The sequence below is a fragment of the Lampetra fluviatilis genome, chromosome 22 (genome assembly GCF_964198595.1).
Source record: "Lampetra fluviatilis chromosome 22, kcLamFluv1.1, whole genome shotgun sequence".
In the NCBI taxonomy this organism is placed as follows: domain Eukaryota; kingdom Metazoa; phylum Chordata; class Hyperoartia; order Petromyzontiformes; family Petromyzontidae; genus Lampetra; species Lampetra fluviatilis.
Window position 1 is genome coordinate 13,302,265 of NC_136296.1, and position 18,528 is coordinate 13,320,792.

The 18,528-nt window shown below is 55.6% G+C and overlaps 1 protein-coding gene across 4 annotated transcripts in view; it reads right to left on the reverse strand.

The window, feature by feature from the left end:
• Positions 1-18,528, reverse strand: part of LOC144938581 (CD109 antigen-like) — a 31,676-nt gene that overhangs the window by 1,477 nt on the left and 11,671 nt on the right. For all 4 annotated transcript variants that reach the window (XM_078866547.1, XM_078866549.1, XM_078866548.1 and 1 more), the window contains exons 11-32: positions 18,286-18,392; positions 17,443-17,670; positions 16,708-16,809; positions 16,262-16,324; positions 15,505-15,681; positions 14,562-14,711; positions 12,350-12,403; positions 11,755-11,800; positions 11,038-11,134; positions 9,944-10,061; positions 9,336-9,452; positions 8,631-8,846; positions 7,712-7,847; positions 7,056-7,232; positions 5,588-5,669; positions 4,853-5,075; positions 4,082-4,253; positions 3,557-3,750; positions 3,172-3,324; positions 2,341-2,406; positions 1,821-1,972; positions 673-820 (exon numbers count right to left, since the gene is read on the reverse strand). In XM_078866547.1, the coding sequence (XP_078722673.1) occupies positions 673-820; positions 1,821-1,972; positions 2,341-2,406; positions 3,172-3,324; positions 3,557-3,750; positions 4,082-4,253; positions 4,853-5,075; positions 5,588-5,669; positions 7,056-7,232; positions 7,712-7,847; positions 8,631-8,846; positions 9,336-9,452; positions 9,944-10,061; positions 11,038-11,134; positions 11,755-11,800; positions 12,350-12,403; positions 14,562-14,711; positions 15,505-15,681; positions 16,262-16,324; positions 16,708-16,809; positions 17,443-17,670; positions 18,286-18,392 (2,978 nt within the window). The remainder of the gene's footprint in view (positions 1-672; positions 821-1,820; positions 1,973-2,340; positions 2,407-3,171; positions 3,325-3,556; positions 3,751-4,081; positions 4,254-4,852; positions 5,076-5,587; positions 5,670-7,055; positions 7,233-7,711; positions 7,848-8,630; positions 8,847-9,335; positions 9,453-9,943; positions 10,062-11,037; positions 11,135-11,754; positions 11,801-12,349; positions 12,404-14,561; positions 14,712-15,504; positions 15,682-16,261; positions 16,325-16,707; positions 16,810-17,442; positions 17,671-18,285; positions 18,393-18,528) is intronic.

An 18,528-nucleotide genomic window follows, 5' to 3' on the forward strand; every position in this document is an offset into this window, starting at 1 on the left:
ACCCTGCATAAACATCCAATGTAAAGAAAATCACTGTTTTTTTCTTTGCTCAAACTCTAAAGAGTACAATATATTAATTGCCTCAAGCTTGTGCACTGCGTTCTAATGTCGCAACCACATCGCGGCAGCTGTGCTGGACAAATGCAAGCAAGAGAGGGTTCGCGATTGAACACGTGCATTGCGATTGGCCGGGTGGCCCAGCGGTAGAGCGAGCGGCTCGCAATCGAAACTCTGCGAGTTCAATTGCAGGGAAGTCGATAACCACGTTGTACTATGGATAGACTCGCCCTCTCCATAGGAATTGGGAATTTCCACCGCTGGCTCGTGGATGTAAACAGGAGATGATTGGTGGGACACGTGTAGAAGCTTTAAAAACAGGATGTTGTTATCTATATCATTTATCCCGATCGTTTCGGTGGGGAGGGGGGGAAGAGAATCTATGAATGCATCACGCCGAAACATCTGCATGTACGGCTCTCCGACGGGCTTCCCTTGGTTCCTGAAGAAGCTCCCTGCGCGCGTAGCAAAACGTCGGACATCGCGCCGAGCAAAGACATGCGTCATGGCCGGAAAAACAGCGGAGAGCTGCACAGCAGCACGACCGTGACCTCCTGCCGCTCCTCGCGCAACCAGGGTCACACACGCCACGCGTTCCGCGTGCTCGTAACGTACTTTCTCCAAGTAGAGGTAGAGCTTCCCCGGAGATTCCTCCACCAGCTTGAGGTTACTGATCATCACTATCAGGTCCTTGGCCGCCACGAAGCCACTGAGCAGGTTCACCTCCATGAGCACCATGCCGGACTCGCCCTCGCCCTTCCAGCTGGTGTGGGGACACGGGGTCATGGCGGTGAGGGGACACGCACGGTAAACCCAGCACCGCGAGGTGGCGCAGCTCAAGAACGACTGCCGACCCGGACGAGCACCGCACGCGCCATCACAGCCGCGTTGCAAACCTCGCTCGCTTCTGGAAGGCTCGTAATTTTAAATCAAAAGTTGGAAATGCATCTCAATCCCATAGACACGTGCATGCGATCAGATTTGTTGTGTGGAGCTGTGGTATAGCAGTTGGCGAGCAGAGCTGTATTACTGCTCGCAGCAAACATCGATGACGATTATCTAAACAGGTCCCGGTCCTGGGCCTCCCCTAGGTTGGCTCGGCCTCACGAATACCTGGTGCGGTGTAAACTTCGCCACTCGGGAGACAAAGGTGGCTGTGCATGGTGCTGGCCACCCATCTCGTGTTCTGTGCAGGCCTTTATAAAGAGCTTCGCTAACAGCACTCGCCCCAGCAGTTCGTTAAGGTTACATGGGGGATGTTTATAGCGCAGATTTGTATAGATTTATGGACACTGGGTACAAGATCGAGGTGCATATTTACAGAGCATCTCATAATTCATAGGATATGGTAGCACTTGCCCACCTGGCACGTCCAAGCCAAGCCAGCGTGTGGCTCTCATGGTACGGGGTGGGTTTACCACGGATCATTTTCCAAGCCGGTCCAGAACCAAACCTCAGACACCTAAAATGTGGCCTGAGGCAAAGCAGAGCAACGACTTTCCGTCGCACGTTGAACGTACATATGTACGGAGAGCATATTTCCCACCGTACGTAGGCAACCATGCTAAAATCGGAGGTGAACGCGTGACACGGACGTCACACGTTCATTGCGTCCGACGTCAGCGGCACGGCTAGACTCCCACTGGGTGCCTCCCTCGGCCATTCCAGCTCCACGTGGCATCGTTCGGCTGTGCAGCGGAAAAAAGATGAAAGCTGCCCTCCTCCCCCCCATCTGCCCGCCCGCGCGCACGTGGAGCCCATACCTCGTGCACACCTTCAGCTGCATCATCTCCCCGATGGAGCCGTTGGCATGCCTGTCGTCGAGCTCCACCATCAGCTCGAAGCTTGGGACGGGAGCCGCGGCGCGGGCGCTGCGCCGAGCCACCGCAGGGTACACGTTGTAGAATACGTTCAGCTGCGGAGAGAGCACGGTCGCGCCGGGTGGACTATGAGCGATGCGCACGCGCGTAAGCTCGCGGTTGTTGGCCCGAGGGGGGGCCACCGAAGATGAATCGTTTTTGGCGCCAGTTTGACTGTGCCCCCCCATCCCCTAAACTGTGACAAGCCCCCAGTTTCCCCCCCAGCCGCCCGTGCTGTCAACTCCTTGCCCCTGTTCAAGTCCAGGCTCAAGGCCTCGCCTCTATTTCTTGACCATCTCCCTCTAAAACATTTACACGTCCCCTCGATCTTCATCCAGGAAACACGCGTCCACCGATTCCGTACGGCGTCTTGAGCTACCGTTCGTTTAGGCGCGAGCTTAACCCGTGTCATGCCGTCTCGTACCTGCGCGATGATACTGGCAGAACCATTCGTGGACAGCGTCACGTTCATGTTGGGTCTTGGGGGAATCTAGTGAAAAATATAACAAAGGAATTAGAGACGTTTGTAACCTAAACCGGCTTTGTGAAGGAAGAAGAATTAGAGAATTCCAGACTGACACCGCTGCTCAGTGTGTAGCTGTTTTTGCAACACAAATAAAAAATATAATTATTCATCATTTCATCTTTTTCCACCAACGTCATCCCAATTGTGCAATTAGCGACGTATCACGAGAAAAAGAATCCTCTCGGATCTCTCGCAGAGCAGTGCGGCCCTTCGTGTTGGATCACGACCCGTGGAAGCGCACATCGAAGAGCTACTGATATTCCCTCGAGTGCCGTCTGGTCCACACACAGTAGGGGGCAGCATTCACACGCCTGCCACGCCCATGGCATGAACGGCGGATGGATATTTATAACTTTCAGAGCTGGAATTTAGCCAAATTAAGTGCAGAACCACAGAATAGACTCCCACAGACTCACACATTTATCCTGTGATACGGTGGGGAGTTGATCAACAGCTTTGATATATCCATGTCGAGGTTAGTGAATGGACCAGTCGATGGCTTCAGGGGCAGCCCAGTGAATATCCGAGATGCTGCCCGTGAATGATCAGAGCAGGCAATGGCGTTGCTGCTACATGGTCCACGGTTTAATACAGAGACTTAGACCACCGCAGACTCGCAGAGACCCACAGACTTAAAAGACCCAGGCGGGGCAGTGGCGGTTGTGCCATCGCACAGGGGGAAATCTCCGCCGCGTCTGCAGAGCGAGGGCACTGCGGCACCGCGCACACCTCAATGCTGTGTCTCTCCGTGACGCTCGTGCCAGTGAGGTTAAAGGTGTGCGGGACGCCCAGGCCCGGCGCCGACACCGTCACCACGCCGGACGCCTGCCTCGACGATGCCACCGTGAACTCCGACAGGGCCTGCAGCGCCACGACCGTGTCCTGGAAGAGACGCGACGATCAACGTGAGCAGAGCCTATAATCGATCCTTGCGCAATATTTTCCAGAAGTGGCGATACGAGCACCGTGGGCACCGTGCGATGGAAGACACCGCCAACTTTGTTCTGGCACGACAAACATCACGGTGGATTTGTGTTTGCGCGATCCTCCCTTCTAAAAAGCAAAGTCGATTCTGCCGATGGTGGAGCCTGTAAGCACAGAGTACGGCCCTCACCTGCGTGGAGGAGTATCCTCCCAGGTGGTTCCGCTGCTGACTCAGCCACTTCATGATGGGAATTCCTTCGGTGACCTTGCCCTGGTGCAGGTGAGCGAGCAGCGCGTACGCCGTGGCCTCAATGGTGACGGCCGACGGCTGCCACGAGTACTGCAGCTGACCCGAAGTCGTGTCCTCCCAAAACTTGAGGCCATCTGCCAGAACATACGGGCCGAGTTGGCACAACTCCATCGCGACGCTCTCCAACAAACAAAAGTCGGTCACGACTTCCATCGAGTATCAGGCAACCTAGCGCACCGAGGTTGGAAACTGTTGGAAATATTCCCCTCTCGCACCCAATTGAGTGACACACAAATTGAATGTGTGGGCCCGTTCCGAGTGCTAGGCCTCACGTGGCCACGGGCCATTTGCAGCCAAGTCACAGGGCCGCGTGAAATGAAGTCGCGGGCCGCAGCTTCCCCACCCCTGGTTTTAAACGTCGCGTGTCCCGCGGGAGCCGGCAAGGGAACCGCCCCAGGGCCTCACCTCTTTCGGTAGCGCGCGCGTTGAGCAGCGCCAGCGCCGCGCCGGCATTGCTGCTTTTGGCAAGCGCCAGGGCGTACGCGGTGAGCGCCAGGGGAAGGTTCGCCGCTGCGCCGCCCCCGGTGACATTCCCCTCCAGGAATTGAACGGCGCTCGCGTACGTGGCCGGGTTGGCCTGCCACGTGGACACGCGCAGGAAGAAAAAAACGACAATGTCAGCAGCGACGCCCGATCAATGTCAAATCCAAAACAGACGAGCGCTTTGTACGACGAGCGCTCGAACTGCCACCGCCGCCATGGTCAAGGCGAATTTCCAAATCGTGATTGTAAATTGTAGAGGGAAGTCTGTCAAGCACAACTTAACTTCACAGTCGATTGATTGTTTGGTTAGGTTGCATTGGTAATGATCCGGCCAAATTTCTGTTGCATTACCCTCCACCACCCGACACAGTCAAGCAAATAAAAATTGTTACGCGGCATACAAGCGTCTAACAATTCGCCAGTTACTAAAATCAACTCCACCACCGCCGAGTTCAGCAGCGCCCAGACGCACGACGTTTCGCTTGAAACTGCCTCAAAACAGCTCGGGGAAAGGTTTTCTGAAAGAACTTTAAAAACTCAATTAAGGATCACTCACATTTGGCTGCGAAATCTACCTGCGTGTGCAGTTCACAAATTCACTTAACGAGCAAGCGAGAGCCCGACCAGGACACATCTATTTTACGAGTGAGCGACGCGTGCGGGCCCCGCTCCCTGGGTCAGTGCGCCATGTACCGTGGGGTCCTCCAGGAAGGCGAGCAGCGTGTAGGCCGTGAGACTGAGGGGCCCGGCGGAGCCGCCCTGCAGCTCTTTGTGGATGACGTTGCCACGCTCCACGAACTCCCCAGATGGCTGCAAGGCGCCCAGCAGGAAGGCGCGGGCCCGAGAGACCACCTGCTCGTCCACCGAGATGTAGCGCCGGGCCTGCATGAAACTCCGCAGGACGAACGCCGTGAGCCTGCGCAGGCGGGATGAGGCGGAGGGGGAGAGGTGGCGCAGAGACGGAGCGAGCGCCGGTTTAAACAGCGACGACGTTCTGGGATGGCGGCGAGGTGCGTGGCCACCGGGGGAGTAGCGATTCGACGCCCCGGTGGCACCTCAATGAACCGAAGCGCAATGCCATGGATGCAATAATAAAAAAATATTTTTACATTCTGGTGAATATAGCGGCCTCTAGTGGCTGCGTGGGGTCATTTGAACCAATACAAATGTACAGCGCCTTGGGTCAATCCATCGCTGGGTGAAGGCACCTCACGCCGTGTGGAGCGCGGAGGTATCTGTGGCCGGAAATGGGGTTTGTTTGCCCAGTGGGCCAACCACTGCCCCATCACTCCGCGTACGGATCGAGAGGGGCGGTTCTGAGTCGCACAATTCGCCGCGCGTTTCGCCAGCTTGGAGAATTGACGCGAGCGCCGCTCCACCCCTAGGGTCCCGTGGTGCGGTCGGGCGCCTGCGCACGCCACCACTTGCCATGTGCTGCCCACGCGGTCCCTGTTTCCAAAGGCGCTGAAGGACCCGTCGGTCCTCGCGTAGGTGAGCTCACGCTGGTAGCCTACAAGAACAAAGACAAAGAACCCCACCATTTAGCAGCAGCAGCCTTTGAGGAAATACTGTTAAGGCCTATGAAGGCCCGCATGGCACACGAGGGGGTGGGTGGCCAGTACCACGTGCGGCTGCCTTTATCTCCCCAGTGCCGATACTCACACACCGCACCAGCTACTCATTTGAGACCGGGTCAGCCTAGGATAGGCATAGGAGCTGTTGCCTGAGGAGGTTACTCAGGTTACCGGGTTCGTAGGGCAGCACCCTAACCGCTGCACCACCGCTCTCCACACTAACATATACCGGTCCGTTAGCCAGCACATGACCACCGACGTTTCTCTATATGTGGCCCTTATGAATCAAAATATCGGTTGCGAAAACATCCATGTTAGCATCATGGAACTTGACAAACTAGATTCATGTCTGCATCACACCTTCAGTGAAAGGATCCCCCAAGGGATGGCACACTCTGCAACGTAATTATGATTGGCGATCCTGCACTCACTGACTTCACTCGTCACTTGCTCGCCAGCGGTCAGTCACCTCCTTGTCACTCTTCTATTGCTACTGCTACCATGGTTACTGCTCCCGTGAGCTTCACTGCACCCATGTTGAGGACTCTCTCCCAGATTTACAGGCTGGTTTCATCCGCACTGTTCAACCACCACGCTGCAGGTCAGAACACTCTCGTCCATTGCAACTCTGACAGTGCTGTTTGTGGGTCGCTACTTGGCGTTTTGGGCCTTCTGTCCTTTGCTCAGGATACTTCTGTCCTTTGCTCAGGATACAGTGATGTTAATAAATGATAAGAAGAAGAACGGTGTACTTGGCGTTTTGGGCCTTCTGTCCTTTGCTCAGGATACTTCTGTCCTTTGCTCAGGATACAGTGATGTTAATAAATGATAAGAAGAAGAACGGTGTACTCTGTTCACTGGCTAAATCACGTAGCACAGGCGATGCGCTCGCAACGTCGACGGACGCTCTTCTCGCGACGGATCTGGCGTAAAACTCCTGGCAGAGGAGCCAGGCCACGGGGCCACACACGGCAGAGGGGGTTGGCGCACATTGCGCAGGGAGCCTGTGCCTCCATGCGGGGAGCATTCCTGCCTCGACGCCATCGGTGAGCGGTCGGTCGTCGCGGATTGCGTCAAATACGACGACTCGGCGACGGTCGGAGGGCACCGCTCGCCAGCTGGCTCCTGGCGAGCCGCATTGGGTTTCACAGCTGATGGTGATTGCTTGTGTTGCAGTCGAAACGTCGTGAAAAATGTTATTGTTTTATATTTTTATTATTATTATTTTTCTTCTACGTGACTTTACTGAAAAAAACAAGAATATGACCCCCACCCCCCCCCCCCCGTCTTGTCTCACGATCCCCACGCCGCCCGCCTGTCACCTGACGTCATGTAGTCCTGCGACTTCTCCCGGACGGAGATCGTGATCTGCATCGTGAGCTCCAGGTAGATGCGGATGTAGATCCCGGGAGCTAAGTAGATCATGGTCTGCTCGCCGCAGCCGCACGGCATTTGCAGCAGGTTCTCGAGTCCGATTATCGACGGCCCCATGATGCTGGCTGGGGAGGAAGAAGGCGAGTCAGAATGGGAGACGATGCCGTACCCGCACACGTGCGACTACGGGCCGCCATCATCGAGGCGGCCGGGAGTCGTGTGGAAGGGTTAAGGAGAGGGGTGCGGAACCTTTTCCCGACCGAGCGCCTCACAGGACTTCTCGGATAAGTTTGGTGGCCCACCACATTTACACGCCGTGCATTTGGATTACGCGCGTTCTTGTTCACCACCGGGCATTGGTCCATTGTGGACAGAATCGATAAATGCAAAGTAACACAACTTCCATTTGTATGGCAGCATCTAAAACGCAACCGCGTCTCCACATGCTTCACCAGAGAAAAAACATTTGGTGCCATGGACATGAACAAAGACAACGGGAGCAGAAGTCGAGAAGGAGTGAATTACCCCCAAGGAACAAAGAAAAGCAGAATCTTTTGCGCTTCAGAAGACATGCACACGCCCCCCCACGCCCGCTCGCCCTCACTGTAGATGTAGATGATGGCGGTGCCGCTGCCGCTCACGAAGTTGGACGGGAAGACGAAGAGGAAGTTGAAGGTGGCATTGGTGGGCGACAGAATGATCATCACGCTCTGCGAGTGAGTCTGTGGGAATCCGGCGAACTGCGGAGACCAACGAGACCCAACCCCCCACCACCATCGCGAGTCATGAATGGAATCGTGGCTCCCCATATCGCGACGATCCAATCGATCGGGATCGGGGGAGCGTCAATGCAACTCGTAACGTGCCACCACTTATCCGCTCGCGTAGAGAGAGAGGACAACTCTGAGGCGCGAGGATGAACCACAGACGAGCTGGAAGGCAGCAGCTACGCGGTGAACCGGCACTAACAACATTGCCCAAGCTCTGCAGTCCCTGATATGTTAAATTGTTTTCCGCCAATTAAAGAGCATTCACATATGGGAGGAAACCGGAGCACCCAGAGAAAACCCACCGGTGCACGGGGCAACCCTCCATCCCATACAGATGGAACGAATGAGGTCCACATTTTTCCTCGACTGCATTTTCCTTGAGAGCAAAGGTAGGGTGCCTCCATAACACCTATGGGAAGGGAGCTTCCACCAACCCTCGCCTCCTCCGCAGTGCTGGTTACAGGCCACGTGCATAGCCACCACCGCCCGACTCTCATCATCAGCAACACCACTCAAAACGTTAATCGATACCATGAGCCACTAGGCACCAGCTGCTCAGCGGGTGAGAGGAAGGGTGGTGCGAAAACGTGCGATGATGCGAGATGGCGCACTTTGGGATGGCATGTCATGGCAATTTTTTTTCCGTTGACACGTGGTGCCTTTCTGGCACAAATCTGCCACCCAAACCGATGATGCGTGCCGGCAAGCGGCTCACGGCTCGCGATGATGACGGCGGTGTCCACGCCAGCTCACCTTCACGACGACGTGCGCCGTCACGGTGTAGTTGATGCCCTGGTAGGAGACGACCACGGTGAAGGAGACCTCGCCCACGGCGAGCAGCGACACGGCGAACGACGCGGTCCTGAACTCGCCAGCGGGCACCACGAGGCCGCGCTGGTTGGCGACGGTGCCGGCCGACGGGAAGAGCACGGTGAAGTTGGCCTCGCTCTCCTGCAGCGTCGCCACGACCTGCGGAGGCGGCGATCGACCGAGCTCCAGGTTAGGGAGAGTGAGCGCACGATCTGCACCGGGCCTCTGGTGTCAATCTACTGCTGGATGAGGGCCTCCCCCCACCACGCTGTTCAGTGCCGATCGGTGAAGGCGGGGAGCACAAGGGTGGCAGCGTAGTAGTGCACCACAACTGGAGCATTTGTTGCACTGGTCCCACCACGTAGCATGTTGCCATGCAAGGTCATCACTCACCCAAACAAAATCCGCTTAGCTTTCAAGATCTGGCGAGACTGGACACGGGTGCTTTGGTTGAGTCATTTGAACTTTAAATTTTACACTATTTTATCGTTAGAGGTTCTGGGGTGGCATAGGCCCTGCTGCATGAAGTTTAAACAAGGCCCTCGCTGGCAACACCACCCACGACTGCAAGGAGGATGCATTCCCCTCCCCCCAACACTACCCCCTTGCACACCCCCCCCCCCCCCCCACTTCGTCACGTTACGTTACCGTGGCCGCCCCCGTCTCTTGGTTGTTGAAGACGGTGGCCACCACGATGAACTCCTCTCCCAGAATGGCGACTTTCGGAACATTCATGGAGATGTGCAACGGCGAAAATACCTTCAGCTACAACAACAACATCATCATCATCGTCAACAATGTATCGCACGCCCTCTTCCACAAACGCGTCGGTCGTTGCGCGACGCCAAGTTGCAGAGACGATGCTTCAAGCCTCGCCTAGTACGTGCAACGTGGGGGTCACATGACACGCGCGCAAGGCATGATGGGAGTCGTCCACGTGAGCGGCGAACTCCGCCTTGCACCGCACCCTCCACGGCGGGTGCTCTCCCGCCTTCTACGTAAACAGAGCGAGAGGAGCGACCCCAACACGACTGCGGCACACGGCGACGAGTGGCGGATCGCTTCGTACGCCCCCGCAGTCTCTCCGCGCGAGTCTCTGGGTCTCGAGGCGTGGGTGGTTCACGCGCGCCATCCCACGGAGGCAGCGGCAAGACGTCTCGATTTGTAGCGGAGGTACTCAATCCATACCTGTACGGAAGAAGCGGCAGCAGCTGTGTGCGAGCACAGCTTTGTGGGTAGGCGAGAGGTTGCTGTACCTGGGTGCCAGTCTTTGCCAGGCCGAGGCCACTGGTATTGGACATGGACAGGGCGTAGCCCTGCCACACTCTGCTGATTCCCGGGACGGTATCTGTGAACGTGCTCCTCCTGTTAGGTCTGGACACAAGAGGGGCGGGGGCGGGGGGGTGCAGTCTCAAGTCAGCACCAAGGGCGTCCATCCACGGACGAGTCTTTCTGCGACGTTTTCACTCGGGACATCGATGATCCCCTCCCTCTACGATTCCACTGCTAAAATGAGTGGCCATAATATGGGTTATGAATCTATCATCACAGATGATGATGATGATGCCCGGGCGGTGGTGGACTACGCAAACTTTGTGAAACTCTTTATACGTGGACTTCGAGGAGGGGCCATACCCTGGCTTTCCAGGAGAAAGCGGGAGAGCAAATGTGGACTCCACCCATTCCATTTGCATGGGATAGAGTGTTGCCCCCTCGCACGCATGGCTTTTCCATTTCTCACCAACATGTAATTGCTAATTAATTGTCTGATAACACCTCTATAATCGGGGACCACAAATCTTTGGAGGGAATTTTGTGCTGGCTCATCCTGGATGCTACCTTCCCACTCATTTGTGCTTCCTCCTCACGCTTGCGAGTCCTTTTCAGTCCACAAGAGTGAGCAGATACCGTGCGGCGCATTACAAGGCAAAATAATAACTCTTATCCTCATCAGCCAGGATCCATCCACTGTTGGATGAAGTCCTCCCCTGCCTTAGTGCACCGGAGTCTCTAATCGTGTTGATAAACTTTCTCTGTCTGCATCTCGAGACTTTTCTCTTAGCCGCTCATTACCATCGCGGCTAAAACAAGAAAGCACTCCAATGGTGAACAGGAAGCTTTGTTGATGAATATTCCATCCAAGATAACTGTAATGACAGGATAACGTTGCAGTAGCAACTTACCCCTGTTGAAACCCAGGAAAAACACGATAGAACCGTTAATGCCCGAATCTTGGGCATAAAAAAAAACAATCGGTGAGAGTGAAAGAGCCTCTTCAGCCAAGGCGGTGACATCACCGCCCCCTCCCTCATTGTCTCCCACCCTCCACGACGCTCTGTTAAGGACTTACCCCAGAATGCCCGTCTGCCACAACCAAAACTCCGAGTTGTAGACCTGAAAGTCCGGTGGAGGTGCCACCACCATGTCTGCTGCACGACTTTCAACGCCTGCAGGGGGGGAAGACGACGAGGTCACGAGACAAGGTCGTTGTTCGCCCACCCAACTCCACGTGTCTCTGTGGGCTGTCTCCCGTCTTGCGAAGGCCATCTGTCCATCTACGCCTCTGTATGCAAGGTCTCTACGTAAGTCTATGCTTTCCTATGGAAGTTTCTGGGTCTCTGTAAGCCTACGAATCTCTGTATAGGCCTATGGGTATGGGCTCAGAGCCTGGGATAGAAGAGAGCCCAGCCAGCACCACAGGAGCCAGACTACAGCCACCTTTGATTAAAACCGGGCTCTTTAGGGCAGCGAGTTGATGGTATCAGGCTGTTCACAAATGACTGCACACAAAAAAACTGGTCTGAGAATTATACAACTCAGTTTGACCATCGTGCGATAAACGTTACTCTTATTTTGTAGAGCAAACAAAAGCAAAGCAATCTTGTGAAGATTACAACAGCAAGCAGAGCTCTCACCACAACTCTCCACTCATTTCTCAGAACCGGGTTGCATTTGTTCAAGACGAGTCCATTTTTCGTCCAATTTTCTCTTGAACGGACATTTAACAGAAGCCGGTGGTGCAGAGAAGAAACGGTTGAGGCAGCCGCCCCACGGCCACGTCACTCACCCCAGTCCCGCAGGTCCCCGTCCGAGAGGTATTCCAGGCCGGCCGCCTGTGGGGAGACGGCGGCAACACAAACGGTCAACGGTCATCGTCCCCATCCCATCGCTCGTCGATCAGTGCCGAGGTGAAGCGTCTGTCGCCCTGTGCATGCAATCCAGAGGTCGCTGCTTCGATTCCATCTCTCTGCACGGTAGCTGAAACGACGGGGCGAGGTCTTTGAATCCCCCGCTGTCGACCCACACGAGGGAGCTCCCGAGAGCTCGATCTGAAGGGCGCTTGGCCTACTCTTCCATGCTGGCCGGACGTCTCTCGGAAAGACGCGGGAGCACCCACACTTAACCCCACCACATTCCCACGTACACCGATGGGTGGAGAGAGGCGGCGGGGGTGTGCGAATTACGGAGCCTGGCACCTCGGCGTTTCCACCGCGGGGTGTGCGGTGCTGGGCAATGAAACCTCAAGCGGTTGATCGGTGTCCCCTATAATGATGCGCCCCCTCCGAATTGTGATTGCAGCATTGCCCAGCCGGAGAGGCGGGGCGGCGAGGGGCCGGGAGAGGCAACCCGCGAGCAGAGGCGGTCTTGTGGAGCGGCCTTACCTTGAACTTGACCTGCAGCCAGCCTTGAAAGTCAGAGTCCAGCTGATTGATAACCTGATGGCAGGAGCAGAAGACAACACAAAAGTAGATGTTTCGTCACCAAATTATGCATTTGTAAACACAACCATTTGGCAACACGTTTTCTTTTCCAGGCAGTATTATTGACTAAGCGTGTAGAATGTGTGTATTATTAAAGAAATCAAACGAAGCGCACTCATGGACATCGTGCGCGCTCATCCTCGGTGGGGGTGTACGATTCGTGACACGGCGCTGGCTTCTGAGCGGCGCGACGGGACAGCGCAAGACGTAGCGGCGCCAGCTCATCTAGCACCGTCCCGTAGCACCGTCTCGTAGCAACGCCAGCTCGCTATGGGACGGCGTGAGACGTAGCGACGCCAGCTCGCTATGGGACGGCGTGAGACGTAGCGACGCCAGCTCGCTATGGGACGGCGTGAGACGTAGCGACGCCAGCTCGCTATGGGACGGCGTGAGACGTAGCGACGCCAGCTCGCTACGGGACGGCGTGAGACGTAGCGACGCCAGCTCGCTATGGGACGGCGTGAGACGTAGCGACGCCAGCTCGCTATGGGACGGCGTGAGACGTAGCGACGCCAGCTCACTATGGGACGGCGTGAGACGTAGCGACGCCAGCTCGCTATGGGACGGCGTGAGACATAGCGACGCCAGCTCGCTATGGGACGGCGTGAGACGTAGCGACGCCAGCTCGCTACGGGACGGCGTGAGACGTAGCGACGCCAGCTCGCTATGGGACGGCGTGAGACGTAGCGACGCCAGCTCGCTATGGGACGGCGTGAGACGTAGCGACGCCAGCTCACTATGGGACGGCGTGAGACGTAGCGACGCCAGCTCACTATGGGACGGCGTGAGACGTAGCGACGCCAGCTCGCTATGGGACGGCGTGAGACGTAGCGACGCCAGCTCGCTATGGGACGGCGTGAGACGTAGCGACGCCAGCTCGCTATGGGACGGCGTGAGACGTAGCGACGCCAGCTCGCTATGGGACGGCGTGAGACGTAGCGACGCCAGCTCGCTATGGGACGGCGTGAGACGTAGCGACGCCAGCTCACTATGGGACGGCGTGAGACGTAGCGACGCCAGCTCGCTATGGGACGGCGTGAGACGTAGCGACGCCAGCTCGCTATGGGACGGCGTGAGACGTAGCGACGCCAGCTCGCTATGGGACGGCGTGAGACGTAGCGACGCCAGCTCGCTATGGGACGGCGTGAGACGTAGCGACGCCAGCTCGTGACGGCGTCACCGGGAGAGGCGGCCAGGCACGTGCATGGTGTGTGACATCACCTTCGCCGAAAAAGGGGTTATCCATTATCTCAGATTTAACATATCGTACAAGCAAATGCACTCCGATTCATTTGCCCGGTCTTTTGAGCGATAGAATGTTGCGCTAATAATGTAATTATTAGTAGAACAACTTGAGAGTATATATATGCGGACGGAGGAAGTGAACGTATTCGCACTTTCATCCTTTTCTTTGGAAGGTTTTCAAATGTGAAACTCAGGTGTGCACACAGCCCCTGGGAGCCTCTGCTCCCATGGCTCTATCACACCACAACAGACCGCAGTCCCAACGACAGACAGCAACAAAACAATGCCTAACGACATGCCGTTCAAATTATCTTCGCTCGTTGAATTTTGTCTGGCGCAACTTTTTCAGCTAAAGGTCAGAAAGGATGGCGGGAGCTTGACCCAAGGGCATGCCACAAATTACTCAACTGGGACTCAACGTAGTAATTATTGCCTCCTACTGGCAGACTAATGCCCCAGGAACCTCTTGTAAATGAGACTCATCCTGGTCTCTTGAGTTCTTAGCTGTTTCAAGTTAACTTGAAGTACTACTTGCCATTTGGCAGAGGACTAAACAAGAAGAGCCACCTCTTAAATAAATGTGACCGAAGATCAAAGTATGTAAGAAGCAGAGAGAGGTGCATGCTTGATATTACGTGGAGAGATATGAATTTGTGAAAACGTCCGGCCAAAAGCGTTGCTCGAAATGACAATGGCCGATGACCAAGACTAACGACCGAGCAGCAGTCGGAGGAGGGAACGCCCAAGAGAACATCCACCGTAGGAACGGAGCGATGAAAGAGTCTCGTGCGCAAGCGCTAGATGGATTACTTATGGCAATGGCTTGGGAAGGCCTTCAGCCAACAGTGGATGGATGACGATTGCTCACCGTATTCTCCATGTCCAAGTTACTTGCCCTTCCGTCAGCGGAGTACGGGGACACGGCAACGCTCACAAACGACCCGGGGTCAGAGGCCCTCGCCTCCAGGCTCACATTATCTCCAGGCATAGCCGTGGCCCTGCTCCAGGTCACGTTCACCTGTCAGAAGAGCACAAACACGTTCACGGCGCCACACATCCACCAGCACCGCCACCACCGCCGACACCCCTGGCTCTTCACCAAAGTCAAAAAGATAAAGCTGTCAAATATCAACCAAGACAGCCGAGCATCTGTCAGCCTCTGCCTTCGTCAGCACCGCCTACTTATGTATAGCCACGCCTACTCGGCCACAAGCTCCACGCACACAGGGAGCGGCCTTCTCAATCCTTCGAGTTTGTTCCACCTACTGCCCAGAGGCCCTGCCCACCCATCAGCTCCACCCACGGATAGCGCCCTTTTCCTGCATCACCAGTTGAGCAGGAGGCCAGGAAATGTTAAAACAGGGACAAAACAATCAAACAACTCAAAAATATCAGGATGAAAAATAAAACAGACTTTTCGAAACTACCGGGACTGTCCTAGGTGAACCGGGACTTTTTGTAGCTTTAGCCACACGCTCAAGACACCACAACTGCTGTACAGGAAGACGGTCACTCAATAAACACACGTGATGCCACTCTCGGTCACTTCCATTTGGCCGATATAAATGCGATAGCTTTGGTCATAAACGGTTCATCGAACCGACGTGCGTCACCACTTCCAACGCGCGCAAACCTCGCACTCGAAATTCCGAACCAGTAAACGAGGACAATGCGTCATAAAACATCCCTCCCCTCTCTCGTTCCTGCCACGCCTCTCCTTGTAGCGAGAATCGTCAAAAACCGTGAGAGCCGCACGGCCCGACCGCAACGTGAGGGGGAGGGACGCCTGTCATCGCCACGCTCGCACTCACTTCGTTGAGGAGGTAACCCAGCACTGGCAGCGAGACCATGTTGTTGACGATGAGGTTGCTGCTCTCTGCGTAGTACGCGATAACGTGGGCCATGGGGCCCCAGGCCCGTGTCGGCGTCAGCAAGAATCGCGGCATGGCCGCCGTGCCAGCCTCCACCAGTTGGCCCCTCGACACCACCTGGCACGCGGGGACGTCCGCCACTCGGCAAATGAGCGCTACGTTCACAACGCGCGCTCCCGGAGACGCAAGCCAGGTGCCGCTGCTCTACGCCAAAGTCCTCTCTTCCGTGCAAGGCAAAAGCAAGGCGTGCGCACGCAGCAGCGTCCAAGCGCAAGTACTACGTCTCAAGGCACCGTCCAGAACCCATGAGCCTCGTTCTTTATACAGCGAGAGAATAGGGGGGGGGGGGGCGGTCAGAAATAGGCAGAGGAGGTCTGGAGCCTGGACTGGAACGGGGGCAGGGAGTCAACAGCACAGACGGCTGGGGGAAGGGAGTTGCTGAGAATTGGCAGGAGAGGAGAACCAGTGACCTCCCACTGTGCGAAGGTTGTTCCGAGGTCTTCAACAAGTGCGTGAAGGGGAGTAGACTGAGATGAGAGAGCCAATAGAGTATGGAGGGGAGCAGAGGGAGACATATAGGATGCACACAGAGATCCATGCACAGGCCTGTAGACTTGCACAGCGACACATCGGACTCCCTGCCCCTGCTCTAGCTGGTGCCTTCTGTGGTAATGGCCGTGTTGGGCGCAAGCGTTACCTGGTAGGACACCTCTGTGATGATATCCAGAGTTTCCACCGTGAAGGCAACCGGCATCCCAACCTGGAGACACGGCACACACCCACCCTGCAGTTACAGGGGACGCCACCCAAGCCAGAGCAGCACCTGGCTCCCGGCATCGCACCGGTTCAACCCAGCGGCAGGAGCACCACAGAGCCCGCGTCGGTTTTGATGGCCCAGCCAGGACACTGCTGAAATGACAGCCCCCTCCCTCAGGCACAACCCCCACCCCCCCCCCCCCCCACCTATTTTACATATCCACACCCACTCGGGCACTAGCCCCACCAATACAGGGAGTGGCCCGACGCTGGCTCTGCCCACTACTTGGGTTGCCCCACCTTTCACCTGTATTGCGAGTCGGGCATGAGGCTGCACTGCGTGGAACATGGGGCACCGTGTGGTACTGCGTGGCAGGAGGTTCTCACCCTGGCGACGGACTGATTGGCGGTGATATCCAAGCTGTGGCCGAGATGGGAATTCCTGTCCATATGCACCCAATGACAAAATTCGACCTCTCCAAATCGAGCCTAGTCACGCACAGACACGGAGACATATGAACACACAGACATCGCGCCGTTAGTAGCAGCAGCAGCAGCAGCGGCGTCCGGGCTGGGTTTGCCCCCTGAGATACAAAAAGAGCGGGACATTGCGAGAAGATCTCACAGCACTGCGTGTAAGCGGGTTGAGCCTGAATTGGGCCCGTTGGCCAGCATGTGTACCAAGACCGGCGCGCAGTGAAATCCGTTGCTGTTCTGCACTCCCCGCACCTTCATCCTCATCCACACTCCATTGCACCACCACACTGCAACAACTCACTCACGCAACCACCACACTGCAGGTCGCCACAACTCACTCACGCAACCACCACACTGCAGGTCGCCTCACTCCTCTCCCTCGGCTTCTTCCCCCTCGCACCGCTCCACTTTGGAATTCCCACCCATCGTCAAGCCTCCAAAATAATCTCGCTCAATCAGAAAATAGCGTTACACTATTTATCTAAGATTACGTTTATTCAAGCGCTCTTTGTTGCCGTCCACTTAGCATGTGGGGCCTTTGGCTCCGCGCTCGGTGACGAGCCGGGTCCCGCACCTGCAGGGAGAATGCTTGGCAGGGCGACGTTCGAGTGAAACGTGGGAGAAGACGGAACCCATGGCTTTTACCTGCACGAGGAGCATGATGGAGTCGCGAGACGTCGGTACGTCCACAGAAACGACGCCGCTGGCAGGGACCGTGTAATTTCTTTGAGTTTTTTGGTCGTTCAAAGATTGGTTGAGAAACTGGCACCCATCAATAGGCTCAAATGTGGAGGCCTGAATTACCGTCACCATGAGCTTTGTGCCTAGATCCTGGGCCGTGAGTGGCTGGCCATCTGCGAGAGATACACCGATCTGGAAAACACCGGACATTTGTCATGCACTGTGACTGTGGTCCTAAAGCAATCAGCGCCTCTTTTTTCCATATATACACGCCATGTACGCTTGTCAACAACAACAACAAATGTATGGGACCGAGTTACACAGTCAAGGGGTGAGCCCCCTGTGTGGGAATCCCAGGTCTGGGAAGCCAAATGGAGAAGCTAACGAGGGGGTGTCACAAGACAGAGGGAGAATGACAGGAGGGGAGATCACGTGATACGGAGAAGGGCGTGGGGTATATCCGGTTAGATTCACCAAATGGGGAAAAGGATGGGATTGAGAGCCAATCAACAAAGGGGAACCAAGTCTCTAAATCTCTGACCTGGACCCAGCTTGGTAAAAGATTGGAGGTCGAACGCTGCCCTCCAAACCCAGAACTAACACCAATGGATGTCACACATTGGGGACCAGGCTAAGATGGTCAACTCACTACTTGTGAGAAGCTGGTTTAACAACACAGGTAACAGAACTCTCTAATTGAGCCCAGCTTCACGGGGGAGTTAGCTTTATGGATCTGGTCTAGTATCAGCCCTCTGATCGACCGACCACCTAAAAAAAATAAGTAAAAATATTTTGTCATGCACTTACTTCACTGTGGTAATGAAGACCCGGCTTGAAAAGCGAGCCGTCCAAATTGGTGAGCTGCACTCTATGTTGTACAAAGCGGATTCCGTCTGTGCGGACGACTGTCCTGGCTTAGGAGCCACAAACAAAGTGAACAGGAAGAGGAGTCAATCACAACGACAAAATAAATTAATACATTACATTTATAAAACACCTTTCTACAAAGTGCTCAGATGCTGTAAATCACAAAAATATAATCGGCCAAGG